This window comes from Gymnoscopelus microlampas (genome assembly GCF_963454915.1).
Source record: "Gymnoscopelus microlampas genome assembly, chromosome: 3".
Lineage (NCBI taxonomy): Eukaryota > Metazoa > Chordata > Actinopteri > Myctophiformes > Myctophidae > Gymnoscopelus > Gymnoscopelus microlampas.
Window position 1 is genome coordinate 13,449,801 of NC_139940.1, and position 14,435 is coordinate 13,464,235.

The 14,435-nt window shown below is 43.4% G+C and overlaps 1 protein-coding gene across 1 annotated transcript in view; it reads left to right on the forward strand.

Moving 5' to 3' along the window:
• chd4b (chromodomain helicase DNA binding protein 4b) overlaps window positions 1-14,435 on the forward strand; it is a 41,341-nt gene that overhangs the window by 5,533 nt on the left and 21,373 nt on the right. Inside the window, exons 4-18 of the mRNA XM_084052805.1 lie at window positions 738-853; window positions 1,061-1,160; window positions 1,525-1,735; window positions 2,176-2,297; window positions 2,488-2,611; window positions 2,966-3,138; window positions 4,944-5,198; window positions 6,078-6,281; window positions 7,770-7,981; window positions 9,503-9,634; window positions 10,091-10,190; window positions 10,978-11,169; window positions 11,836-12,036; window positions 12,816-12,953; window positions 13,320-13,441. Coding sequence (XP_083908931.1) covers window positions 738-853; window positions 1,061-1,160; window positions 1,525-1,735; window positions 2,176-2,297; window positions 2,488-2,611; window positions 2,966-3,138; window positions 4,944-5,198; window positions 6,078-6,281; window positions 7,770-7,981; window positions 9,503-9,634; window positions 10,091-10,190; window positions 10,978-11,169; window positions 11,836-12,036; window positions 12,816-12,953; window positions 13,320-13,441 — 2,402 coding nt within the window. The remainder of the gene's footprint in view (window positions 1-737; window positions 854-1,060; window positions 1,161-1,524; window positions 1,736-2,175; window positions 2,298-2,487; window positions 2,612-2,965; window positions 3,139-4,943; window positions 5,199-6,077; window positions 6,282-7,769; window positions 7,982-9,502; window positions 9,635-10,090; window positions 10,191-10,977; window positions 11,170-11,835; window positions 12,037-12,815; window positions 12,954-13,319; window positions 13,442-14,435) is intronic.

The window sequence follows — 14,435 nt, forward strand, 5'->3', positions numbered from 1 at the left end:
AATTTCACTATTATTTAAACGGCTAGAAGTTAGCCCAAGGAGAGAATGTATAAGAAGAATGACTATTCAGATCATAGGTTTCTCTCTCTCCACCTCCTACAGTATGTACTTTTGTAGAATTATATATTTAATCTAACAATAAAAATCTTCTCTTATGGGGTCCCTGTTACAGTACATCATCGTTTCAAATGGGGATCAGTGGCCTATAATACATAATTTGCGGATCCTTGACAAATGTTTGAGAACCACTGCTTTAAGATCATGGACCACTGTGTGATTTTCATGGCTTAAGCTTTGAGTTGAGTAGAATACACTATAACACTTTATATAATGGCTTAGTTGTAGTGTATTGCCCTTTTGTTTTGTAGTAGCATTTCTTTAGAATGTAGATGCAACTGTCTGTAGTTCCTGAAAAAGCTGCAAGCATAAAGTATACACTGTACTATATACTACATTAGTATTTATATTGTGTTTTCAACATCCTCGTATGTACATGTTGTTTTATTTTATGTAGTTACTTATATATTAGTTATGTTTCTTTCCATTATATAATGGACATTTATTTTTGATGGGTCCAAATATGGGTTATGACGCTGGGTTAAGACCAATGGAACATTTGATTGCATTCAGTGCATTGACTGATGTGGGCATTGAGTGAAAATGTCTTAAGCTTTAAAATTGAAACTCCAGCTAACCTCCACAATGTGGCTTCCCCTTCTTCTGCACCCCACCCTCAGCCTAAAAGCTCCACTCAGCTGTTTGAATCGTGGGGGATGAAGGACATCGACCACGTCTTCACCCAGGAGGACTACAGCTCTCTCACCAACTACAAGGCCTTCAGCCAGTTTGTCAGGTACGGACATTCATGTCCACTCATGTCGAGGTGTTGCAGCTCCTCCTCGCTGGCTAACATTTGATATTAGCGTGTGTTAACGGTTTATTTTTCTTCCAAATACCATCAACTGTTAAATCATTGAGTTTCTCCCTAGATGTCGACCATATTCTTGGCATGTACAAATACAAAAGCCCTCTTATCGTCTTCCCCATGCTATGCTTGTAGGCCACTCATTGCAGCTAAGAACCCCAAGATCGCTGTATCGAAGATGATGACCTTGATGATGGCCAAGTGGAGGGAATTCAGCACCAACAACCCACTCAAGGTATTGTTAAACTTGTAGAATCACTGTTGAGTAGGCGGTGGTTGTGAGGTCTACTTCCTCTAAATAAAGGGCCTGAGGAGGCTACACTTAGGCTTAATTTATACTTTGACCCTTTTTTTTTCGGTTGGCGGGTTTCATAGAAGGAAAGTTGTGTCTCTGACTCTCACTCTATGAATGTCTCTCTCTGACTCTCTGTGTCTCTGATTCTCTGTTTCTGACTCTCTGTCTGTCTCCTACTCTCTATCTTTGTCCCTGACTCCCTGTATGTCTCTGACTCTGTCTCTCACTCTTTCTGTGTCTCTGACTCTGTGTCTCTGACTTTCTCTATGCATGTCTCTGACTCTCTGAGTGTCTCCCTCTGTAGGGCTGTGCCACTGCCAACGCAGCCTTGGCAGCAGCCAACGTGGCTGCGACTGTAGAAAACATGGTCGGGGCAGGGGCAGAAAGCGGGACAGAGGCTGAAGGGGGTGCAGCCACCACCCCACCTACACCCCCTCCTGCTGCCCCCGCTGCCCCCCCAGCCCCGGCACCTCCCGCACCCCCACTACGCAAGGCCAAAACCAAAGAGGGCAAAGGTAAATGTTGCACGTTGGATGTTGCATGCTGGATGTCAGGAATGGATGAATTAATCAAACACAATATGACTATTCTGATGATACTATTCTATGTCCATATCCCTTTCAGAAGATCTCATGACATGAGACACTTTTGTATTAAAATGTTTTGTGTACATTTATTTTTACCTTTCTGAAATTGTATTTCCCATACTCAAAAGATAAAGCAGGGTGAAGGTAGCATACATACCATGAGGACACAGTTAGCACAATGTAAAACAAAATGTTAGTTAGGATCCATGTCCAAAAGAAAAACTATATTTTATGTTGACCTTAATATAGATACTAGTAAAGAGTCCCTCCATAGTGGTTTGTAGGAATGGCCATTTTACTCTGTGTTTTTTTGTGATGTGGGGATGAATGTTAGTATGAATTCCTATCTTCTGGATGTGTTCACTCAGGTCCCAATGCTCGCAGAAAGTCCAAGCCCACTCCTAAACCACCACCAAAACCCAAAGCCAAGAAGGTGGCTCCGCTCAAGATTAAACTGGGAGGCTTCAACAGCAAGAGGAAGCGTTCTTCTGTGAGAATCTAATTATTTCCCTCTTATTAATTCTGACAGTTCAGAAACAGGTCTTAAAAGTGAGGTTAGAGTTTAGACAGGAGGATGTATGAGACGTGGTCGTGAACCTTTCAGGCACCTCTGTAAAGACGCAAACAAAATACTGAACACCATCAAAGGTTCTCACCATTCTCACCATCCTCTCTGACAGAGTGATGACGAGGAGCCAGATGCAGACAGCGACTTTGATGACGGGAGCTTCTCCGTGTCGGACGGTTCCAACCGCAGCAACCGCTCCAAGAAGAAGCCCAAAAGTGCCAAGAAGAAGAAGAAAGGTTGGCATGGAAATACATTTAAAAAAACTCTGATCGCATATCCGCATGCACATACTAGACACACATATCTGTTATTTGGACTCACATACAGTATGATACAAGATAATATAAGTGTAAAGAGATTATAAATGTTGTAGTTGAGTCTGTAAACCCTAGGGGTCTGGTAAAAGAAGACGTCAATCTTAGTGGTACAGTTGTGTGTGGTCTTGCATTTACGAAGGGTCTCTTGACCACTTAAACCGGCTATATACTTGTAGATCTGTTATTTTTGCCGAATGTTCACCCCAGAATTGGGACGCTAGGGTTCATGTGGTTAAAATGACTATTCGTGTCATATATGTTTCCTGCGTCCAGTGGAGACAGAAGAGGGCGATGGCTATGAGACGGACCACCAGGACTACTGCGAGGTGTGTCAGCAGGGTGGGGAGATCATTCTGTGTGACACCTGTCCTCGGGCGTACCACATGGTGTGTCTGGACCCTGACATGGAGAAGGCTCCTGAGGGCAAATGGAGCTGCCCGCATTGTGTGAGTACCGTAAACCGAATTGTTTATTTTTTGTTGTATGGTGGCGTCGCTTGCCGATAACAAGTTATTTCCAAGGGAAAAAATGTGGCATGTTTATCTCACACGCACACGTGCACGCACACGCACGCACACACACACACACACACACACACACACACACACACACACACACACACACACACACACACACACACACACACACACACACACACACACACACACACACACACACACACACACACACACACACACACACACACACACACACACACACACACACACACACACACTAATGAAGCCTATTAGTCAAAGCAGGGAAATAGTTGGTCTGTATAAGGTATCTGCTTCTGGGCTATTTGTCAATGAAAGAGCATGACTTATATAATATGACCCCTGCTTGTAGTGGGTCATTATAATAATCTGTATTTATGTGGCGTAATTGATTATCCATGTGAGAGGTTCTCGCTATAATTGGAAGTTAATTAGAGTAGTTAATTTGGGCATTCGACTGTTAAATTTTGTTTTATTATTTGAATGTGTAAAAAGATCAAGTCACAGTGCTAACCCAGTGGTATCTCTCAGTAAAGTCTTCAGGCCATGCTGTTATTTTTAGCGGGATGTATTTATTTTTGTTCACTGTCATGATTTCACTGAGCTGTATTTAACATAACATGGAACACGCATCCTCCTGAGGACAAGTAATAGCTCATTGACACTGAATACAACTGAGTTGGGTCAAGATGGGTAATTGTGTTAGGGATAGATGTTTTGTGCTGTGTTCTGAATAAATCATTTTTAGATGAAATGCCCCCCTTTAATTGACCATAGTCTGAGATGATAATTGGCGTTAACCACTTAAACCATAAACCCTATATACTTAGTTGACTGGAGTCCCCCAGGGCTCTATACTAGGCCCCCTCCTTTATTCTTTACCGGACATAGCTGATATACAAGCCCAGAACGCTTCGCAATGCAACGCGACACGTGATCTTGTAGATCTGCTATTTTCACAGAATGTTGGCCCCCAGACTAGGGACTCAAGGATATACAGTATGTGGTTAATTGTAAATTTGACCTTTTTTTGTGGGGGGGGGGGGGTATTCTACATGTGCCCTCTTTAGCTCTTTGTCCTTCACTGCTATACCCTGCCACCCCCCCACCCCCTCCCCGAAGCCCCCAATCCCGACTCATGTTCCAGTCTCCCATTCCTAACCACACGCCTTGCTCTCCCCCCCCCCCCCCCATCTCCCCCCACCCCCCATTTCCTCTCCTCTGCCCTCCCCTGAACACCCATTCCATTTCTGCGGTACGTGCACGCCCATGCATGCATGCGCGCACACGTGCACGCGTGCCTGCTCTGTTCCCCTCCCCCCCTCCCCGGTGCTTTTGAAACCTCCTCGCACCAACAGCTCCCCCTCCCTCCCCCCTCTCTCTCTCGCGCGCGCGCTCCGTTCCGCATACCTTCCCTGTCTGTGTGCACCCCACTCCCCCCCCCCCCCCCCCACCCCCGGCTCCACACACACAACGCCCTCTCTCCTTGTTTCAATTGCTATGACTGTCGGCATGTCTGTTAAACAGGTCCAAACATTGCTAGAGCAGTATGGGAAATTACTAAACTAGGTTGATTTGCGGATTATTGTTTGAATAAAAAATGACTTAGATGTGATCTGTCTACATTACTGTCTACAGTGAGGTCTTAAGATTTTTTTAAAGCCACAAGAGTGTTTTAGCTCCCTCTGTCTGTCTTTCTCTCTCTCTCAATCTTTTCCCGTCTCTGTCTTACATGCTATACCTTCCTCCTCCAGGAGAAGGAAGGCATCCAGTGGGAAGCCAGAGAGGAACTGCCGTCCGATGGCGAGGCCGAGGATGAGGACGAGAGGCGAGGCGAGGAGGCCGGCGTGGAAGAAGAGGATGATCACCACATCGAGTTCTGCCGGGTGTGCAAGGACGGAGGGGAACTGCTGTGTTGTGACACCTGCCCCTCCTCCTACCATATCCACTGCCTCAACCCCCCCCTACCCGAAATCCCCAACGGAGAGTGGATCTGCCCCCGCTGCACGGTGAGAGATGTGCACTGGGGCGTGCAAGACTCTAGCGTGCGGCTGTGCGCATGTGGGTGTGTGTGTGTGTGTGGGGTGGGTGGGTGCCAGTGTGCGTTTGTGCGTGAGCTTGAATGTGCAGTATCTTAATGTGTTTGCCTTTGAGCCTGCGTGCGAGTGTGGGGGCTGCGTATTTGCACGTCTCTGTTTGTGCGCATGAGTGCTCGTGTGTGTGCGCGTGTGAGCCTTGTATGCCTGTGCGTGTTGGAGAGTGCATGTGGCTTGCAGATTTTCATCTCACGCACGTTCGTGCAGGAGATAAAGAAAAAAAGACAGAGCCTTTCCCTGTGTGTCAGTGTGTGTGTGTGTGTGGGTGGGAAAACCTGCATGATTTAAGATAAACCGTGCCATCTGTACACTATACATTGAGCTCCTTATTTCTCAATCTGCTGATAATGCCACTGCATTGTATGTGTTTACGCAGTCAGTGTCATGTCCTGTGTTTACCCTTCAGAACACTGACGCACATTCCCAGCAGCATTGGTTGATATGGCATGAACAGCCAATGATTTTTTAAATCTGACACCTTAAATTGATTTTCAAAGTGAGATGAAAAAACAACAAAACACAGCAGATCAAATATATTCTCATTGTGTTCAGTACTTAGAAGATAAACTAGGTAAAGATAAGATACCTTATTGATCCCTGTAGGAAAGAAATGACAACACCGGCAGTGAAGAATAGGATACAACTACAGTAAGAATACAATTGAAGATCAAAATACGACATGAAAAAACTGCAACGATAAAGATCAGTTATACAAAAGCTCTATAGAAATCTCTGGCATGTGTTCTCAGTCTGATTATACACTCATCCTGCCTGCCCTTCTTGGCCTTGCAGTGCCCGGGGATGAAGGGCAAAGTTCAGAAGGTTCTGACGTGGCGATGGGGGGAACCTCCGGGCTCTACGCCCGTCCCCCGGCCCGCAGACCTACCGGCCGATGCCCCAGACCCCCCACCTTTGGTAGGACGCAGGGAGAGGGAGTTCTTCGTCAAGTGGTGCAACCTCTCCTACTGGCATTGCTCCTGGGTGCAGGAGCTACAGGTAACACACGCACACACAAATTATTTTCTTTAAGCATCTACTATAGAATTAGGTTTTTCTTGTCTTTTTACAAGTTGGTTTAGACTGTGTGTTGGAATTTTATGAAACTCTTGGGGCATTTTACAATATTTGGATGACACTTAATAAAGTGTTTAATGACAAGACATAAACGTGAAATAAAAGGAAACGATTTGATCAGAAACGAATGAATAAAACCTCTTTGAATCCAGGGGGACATTACGGCTCATTGCCCCTATACAGTATATTGGCAGACGTAAACCTTAACTACCCAAATCCTTTACTTTTAAGGAAATGGGGGGGAAAAAAACATAGTCCTATTAATCTAATGTACTGTAGTTATTATTTAGTCACAAGCTGTTTTTTTGTTGTTTTTTTTTATTTGTTTTGGGGCTTTTTTATGCCTTTATTGATAGGATAGTAGGTTGACAGGAAATGGGGAGTGACATGCAGCAAAGGCTGTCGGGGCTCGAACCTGTGACTCGCTGTCAGGCTACTTTGGAGCCTAGGTGCTTAGACCACTACGCCAGCGGTCCAGGTCATCACAAGCTGTTTTTAACACATTGACTGCCATCGGCTAATCTCAGAACGTCCATCGTAGTGCCAAGCAATTTCTTACCTTTTTTGTTTTTTTGATTCCGTCATAGGCCCCGCTAAATCCGTTTAAAATCCGCGTTCATTTGGTTCGACACAAACACGGGACCCGACCGAACAAAACGCTGAAAACCGTGCGGCGATCCGACACTGCATTCTGGAGAACGAGAGGAAAACGCTAAAATGGTGGATGCGGTGAGAAAAACAACAAGCCAGAGATAATGGCGTCCAAAGTTGACCGCTAGACAGGAAACGGAGGCGGGAGAAAAAACGGAAACAGTATTATTTCGTTTCCGGTCCGCCCACTTCGAGACCGGAAGTGCAAAAAAAATCCGGAATCTGCACCTGCACGATTTAACATGGGAAAACACCCGCCCCGTAGGACTACGGGAACGGCAGTTAACGGTTGGATTTAACGGCCCGTAGGACTACGGGCCTGGCAGTGGATGTGTTAATAGTTTTCATCCTACTATTAAATAAAGAAACCACTGTCTGGAACTGCATTTTCTCCTCAGTGGGTTGACCAATTGACAGAACTTGCACACGTGCATTTACCATTGGCATATGAAGAGAGTGACGAAGCAAAACTTTTCCAAAATGCAAGCTGTTTTATTTGCATTTTTGTGAATGGTCCTCGTAGACTATGGGATCTGTAGTCATGGTTGCAGTCCCATTGCCTGGATGGGCGGTGGGTGGAAATGACGGGTATGGACTAGTTATGGACTAGGACTTGTTATATTAACAAACTATCTAATTGGGAACTCATTTATGAAAAAATATGAAAAGATAAATATTCCACCCAACAGCGACAATATACAGTATATCAGATGTTGGGATTGAGATTAAAATGACGCTGACCATTCTCTCCTGCCCCAGCTGGAGCTGAACTGCCAGGTGATGTTCAGGAACTACCAGAGGAAGACGGACATGGACGAGCCCCCACTGGTGGACTTTGGTGGGGAGGGTGACGACGATAAGAGCACCAAGAGGAAGAACAAAGACCCACTGTACGTCCACATGGAGGCCGAGTTCTACCGCTACGGAGTCAAGATGGAGTGGCTGATGATTCACCGCATCCTAAACCACAGGTGACACACGCACACGCACACACACACACACACACACACACACACACACACACACACACACACACACACACACACACACACACGCACACACATTTAACATCTTTATTTGCGTTCACATTTAACAAGAAATTCTTGAACACAAACAATAGTAGATGCACAAACTTGGTAAAACTCAACAACAAGTATTTCAGAATACAGATCACGGGTACAGGAAGCATCGCCTCCTCCATATATGGCGACTGCCAATTATCACAGACATTGAACAGAATTTTTGCCAATGCCTTAGCTTTTGGCTTGGGCATTCCTGCAATCTGCAGGCCTCTCCCAACTGATTTATGGACATTACAGAGGCTTCCAAATATCAACACAAGCAGTTTACATTTGTAACCAAGCTGTATAGTAGCATCCTTAAGACGTTGGTACTTAAGCACCTTGGTAAGGAATGCCTCTTCCAGGCTGTGATCAAATACATGCCACTTCCAAAATGGTCACTTCTCTACTGTCCTCATCAACAACAACAACATCTGGTGTATTAGCTGTGACACCTGAAAAGGCATCATTTTCATTATTGCGCATGAACATGTCAGTTGAAACACAAGAGTGTGTATACATTTTGGCAGATGATGAAACATATGAACTTATGTTGGAGTCTGAGGGATTTCATTCCAAGCCAGTAGGGTACATGTAGGTTAAACCCTGTATAACCCTATTTACTTAGTTGACCGGAGTCCCTCAGGGGTCTATACTAGGCTGTTCTGTTTTCACTCTACAATAAATATCTGCAGTGAATGTTGGCCTCCAGAATAGATTAGAGACATAAGGGTTCATGATGTTAGAATAATCACGGTGTTAACCACTACTCTATCTCTGTAGACGGTTTTCATATTTATCTTTCTATAGTACGATTTGGGCTGTTTGCACACTAACACTACTTTATTCTAGGTGAATCTCTGTGGTGCAGGTTTACACATTCCATGCCAGAGTTTAACATCATAATGTACCACTACCAGCGATTTATTCTATTTTTTTTGTTTTTTTCACCTCTCCACAGACCTCGGTAAATACCTTATGATCGCGTGTTCAACTGTTTGTAGACACACAGGGTAGTTGTGTGAGTGGCCCAGAGAAGAAATTTTCAATCGGCGTCATTCCATTTTGCAGTAGTCGCAGTTTCTAAAACCCGTTTCAAACAGCGTTCAGCGCGGAGAAAAACAACACAGAGATAATGGCGATTTAGCGGAAGCTTTAGAGCACACTAACATATATCGTATCCGGGTGTGCTACAATGAAACGTGTCACTGCGAGACAGTGCTACAATGAAATGTGTCACTTCGAGAGAGAAAAAAAAAAGACCACTTCACAGTTGTTCACGTAGGCTACACGATTGGCATGCTGCGGCTTTATTTAGTTCGCGTAGATCTACGCGATTGGCATGCAATGTGTTAATGAACAGAGCCACTGGATGAGAACAGTCTAATTAGCTCTGTCTAGGTTGTAATTAAACCCATGTTGTTCTATCAGCATTGATAAGAAGAGCAACGTGCACTACCTGATCAAGTGGAGGGACCTTGCCTACGACCAGGCCTCCTGGGAGGGTGAAGACATGGATATCCCTGAGTATGATACCTTCAAACAGACCTACTGGAATCACAGGTACATGCATTCCAAGTACAATGATAAACACTTCTGTATCACAAGTAATCCTGTATTTTCACTATTCATATTCTTAGAATTAAATAAAACTGAAATGTAAATTTTATTCTATGGCCATTGTTTTGTTGCTGTAAACAGCAACATACGTATATATATGATCAGATACCAAACTACAATACAAAAACTCTATAGATCCAAAACCAATAATGATAATTCATAATCACAAATTATGCTATTAGTTGAACTGGATAGCAGTGCAAAACTATTGTAACTATTGTATGTATGTTGTATGTCTGCAAATCTGTCCACCAGAGGGTGCTGAAAATGCCAAAACAAACTCAGGCAGGCTGAAACACCATTATGTGGCTCAGCTACACACACCTCTAGTTTGCTTTTTATTATTAATGCATTGCCCACATCTTTTTTTTTTTGTCAACCTCTCTTTCCCTCTGTCAGAGAGCTGATGATGGGTGAGGAGGGCAGACCCGGCAAGAAGCTAAAGAAGCTGGTCAAAGTCAAGAAGCTGGAGAAACCCCCGGCCAACCCAATAACTGATGTAAGACTACGTCTGAAACAGTCCTGCTGCTGCACTAAATGCTAGAGACCAAAAATGTCTCCACGCTAGCAAAAATGTGACATCACAAATTGGATGGATTCCAGATGCGATCCTGGCTTCAGGGGTTAGGGTTCATGCAATTATTATTCCTCCCTCTATGTGACAGCTTGTTACATAGAGGGAGGAATAATTATTGCAATATACTGTATATAGACAGACATACCATCATGGCTTTAAATCCAGCTAACGCCCTGCGTCGCACATCCTCCTCTCTCTCTGTACGTCCTATCTGCCTCTCTTGACTGTCAACATAAAACGGACACACCTTTAACCCATTAAGACATGATGCCGATTCTACAAAATGTCTGTTTTTAGAATGTCTTCTAAAAACTGTTTTTTGAAAAACCTTATGTTACTATGGCAGTGGTTCATACATTTTTTCATGTCAAGGACCCCAAAATGTATATGTAATTGGCCAAGGTCAAAATATTTTGTTCCAGGGACCACCAGAAGCAAAGATTTGAGTTACAAATGTTGTTCACTTAAAAAAATATATATTCAAAGATTTGCACAAATGTTCACAATTTCTCAAAAATAGCAGATCTACAAGCTCATAGAGTGCCGCGCTATGAGCTTGTATATCTGCTATTTTTGAATAGCCAAAGTGTAAAATAATGCTTTTTAGCTCAAATCTAAAAATGGCACAGATGCTTCTCCCGGTCTTAATGGGTTAATAATAGTGTTTTATACATACAGTAAAACTACATGTTTTTCCTCTCTTTTCCAGCCCACCATCAAGTTTGACCGTCAGCCTGACTACCTGGACACCACAGGGGGGACCCTTCATCCATACCAGCTGGAGGGTCTCAACTGGCTGAGGTTCTCCTGGGCCCAGGCCACAGACACCATCCTAGCAGACGAGATGGGTCTGGGGAAGACGGTGCAGACTGCCGTCTTTCTCTACTCACTGTATAAGGAGGTATGGAGCTGCGGTTTGTCAATGTGTATGCAGCGGGTTTGCTAACTTACTGCCACTGGAGCAGTACTTCTCAGCCTTTTTCATTTCAAGGACCCCTAGTTTGATATGCATTAGGGCACAAACCCCCATTTGATAAAGGTTTTATCTGCGGGTCCGCAATATACACTGTAAAAGTCTACTCTGTGTTTATATAAAGAGAGTGTATATACACTGAGAACCAGTGCACTAGAGCATAGTGATTTTTATATAATAATTTGATTAATGGAACATTTACCATTCAAGTATCCCATTATTCGCTGTATTGGTTAAACATAACAATAATCAATACTCGAATAACTGGAAATTGACACATTTTGTATAATTTATTGTTGTTTATTTCCCATTTACCAAGATTAAAGCAAATGTTCCTCCAATCCATAAGAAACAAGAGCAGTGCAGAAAAAAGTGTCATGCTGCTTATACAGTAGTTGTTTATGTTTTTTAGCCACTCAAGCCCTTGTCATACGATAGTCTGGCAGGGAAATGAGCTGATCTACAAGATGCAATGTGTTGTGAGCTTGTAGATCAGCTAGTGTAAAGAACAACGATTCAGATTATCTATCTATCTCTATGTAGAACTTCCTCTGCATCACAGCTAACACTGTGTGTCCTCTGACCCTGCTTCAGGGTCACTCCAAGGGTCCGTTCCTGGTGAGCGCTCCCCTGTCCACCATCATCAACTGGGAGAGAGAGTTTGAGATGTGGGCCCCCGACATGTACGTGGTGACGTATGTGGGGGACAAGGACAGCAGGGCGGTGATCAGAGAGAATGAGTTCTCCTTCGAGGGCAACGCTATCCGCGGAGGGAAAAAGGCCTCCAAGATGAAGGTAACCCCAGGATCACACTGAGGGTCTTTACACACCTGGGGCGTGACAAATAAATGATAAACAAGTATTTTTAATCAAAACTATTTGTATAGTTGATGCCTCATTCATACTGGTTGGTGCCTTTATTTGCGGTGATAAATCGACATCATTCGGAATACAAATGTTGCTTATAGCGCTGTAATACTTTATGTCATGTACATATGACACAAACAGCTTGAAAAAGAATATTTACACCTGAATTAATCACATGACGAAATGCCCCTGGTGTGTACTGTGTAAGGACCTTTATTCTGTAATGCATTTATGTTGTTGTAAATTTAATCTATACAGTCATCATTATACAGTATAGCTATTTTCAACTAAACTGACATTTTGAAGGAAACTGTTACATTTATATTGTACAATCATATTAAAGCTGCAATCCGTAAGTTTCATGTCCTTCCCAGAATTCGAACCCAGCTCCCCAGTGCAAATCTTTACTGTTGAACTATCCATTTGAGTTTCATGCAATACCTCTTGTCAACCAGCAGTGGTCCTACCTGACCACATGAGTTACATTTCTTAATAGAAGAGCAGTTAGAACTTAGAAGAGTGTTAGTTATATTATTAACATATTGTACAATACAGATTGGTCAAAATCATGTTTTATAGGCTTCATACGTTTGTATGAGAATAGGGACTCATGAGGTTAATTATGCAGTTGTACTGTTATGCTCAATGCTTTGCTGTCAGGCAGGTTATGACCAAAACTTGACTCCCTCTTTCTTTGGACTTTACAGAAAGACTGTACGGTCAAGTTTCACGTCCTGCTGACCTCCTACGAGCTGATAACCATAGACCAAGCTGTGCTGGGCTCCATCGACTGGGCCTGTCTGGTTGTAGACGAGGCTCACAGACTCAAGAACAACCAGTCCAAGGTGTGAAACACACGCACGCACGCACGCACGCACGCACGCACGCACGCACGCACGCACGCACGCACGCACGCACGCACGCACGCACGCACGCACACACACACACACACACACACACACACACACACACACACACACACACACACACACACACACACACACACACCATTTAACCCTGACGTTCCTGTTTCGGCATGTCATTATAGGCAGACCTTTTGAAAAGGAACATTTTGAGGGTGGGGGAAATTATTAGCATGTAGTTTTATTGATCAGAGATTAGTTTTTCTGAGAATTAAACCACACATTGGATGTGTGAACTTAATCTTTAACATCTGTCTGTCTCTTGTCTCTCTCTCCATTTGTGGTCAGTTCTTCCGTATATTGAACAACTACCCCCTGCAGCACAAACTGCTGTTGACAGGAACGCCGCTACAGAACAACCTGGAAGAACTTTTCCACCTGCTCAACTTCCTCACTCCAGTGAGATTCAAGTCAGTAATGCTCTGCTCTCCCTGCCTGTTCACATCACACATGCTTGCATTACTAACTACACACTTTATAAAGGAATCATTCAACCAAAAATGACAATTCTCTCATTGTCATTCTCTCTCATGACATTTGAAACCTGTTTGTCAGAGTTCCAAAAAGTGCAAATGAAGACTTCTGAAATGAAATAATGGCACTATGAGTAGAAAATACCTACATTTATATTATTTAGTGTAAATAATGTATTTATGTTTATCAATGGAACATAGATACCAGCGCAGATCCGTGCGCAGTAGTCACCTTTCGACAGGGCTCAGGTGTGATTTATCACACAGGTGTGTTTCAACTGGCATGAGAGTGAGTAGATAATGGCAGATTTCTTATGTTTTGTTGAACTATTCATTTAATGCTTAGACTTAGATGTGATATGAAATTGCTGTGCTATTCTCCTATACAGTATGCTATACAAATAAAGTCTCAACATTCAGTTTAACATGATTATGCGATTTTTAAAAACAATCACAAGTTTGTCCATGACCTCTTGTACACCTACCCGAAATTGTCGCCCGACGAGTGTCTTCAACGGTGTGTCATTTAAAAAATCACAGCCAGTGTGGAGTGGGCGGTGTGTGGTCATCACAACATGACTCACTTTAAAAAAAGGATAGTTGACTTTTTTTAAAGTCCATACTGCTATTCATAGGGCTGCACATGTGTCATGTGTTTCGCTAGCCAATCACAGTCCTGAATTTGCAAAGTCAGCCAATCACATTACAGTTAGTGGTGATGACACTAGCTGTAATGTCATTGGCTGATATGAAAATAGTATCGATTTGCATTAACAATGGAAGGGTTAGGGGGTACACAATTTTTTTGGTCGGTGTCCAAAACTCACTTATAGAAAAAAAAAATTCCAGTTAGTTTTTCAGACCAATAAAAAAAACCTGCATCGGTCTCTGTGTTAGTCGTGTGCCCCTGCCCGTGCATAGTTTTCATTAT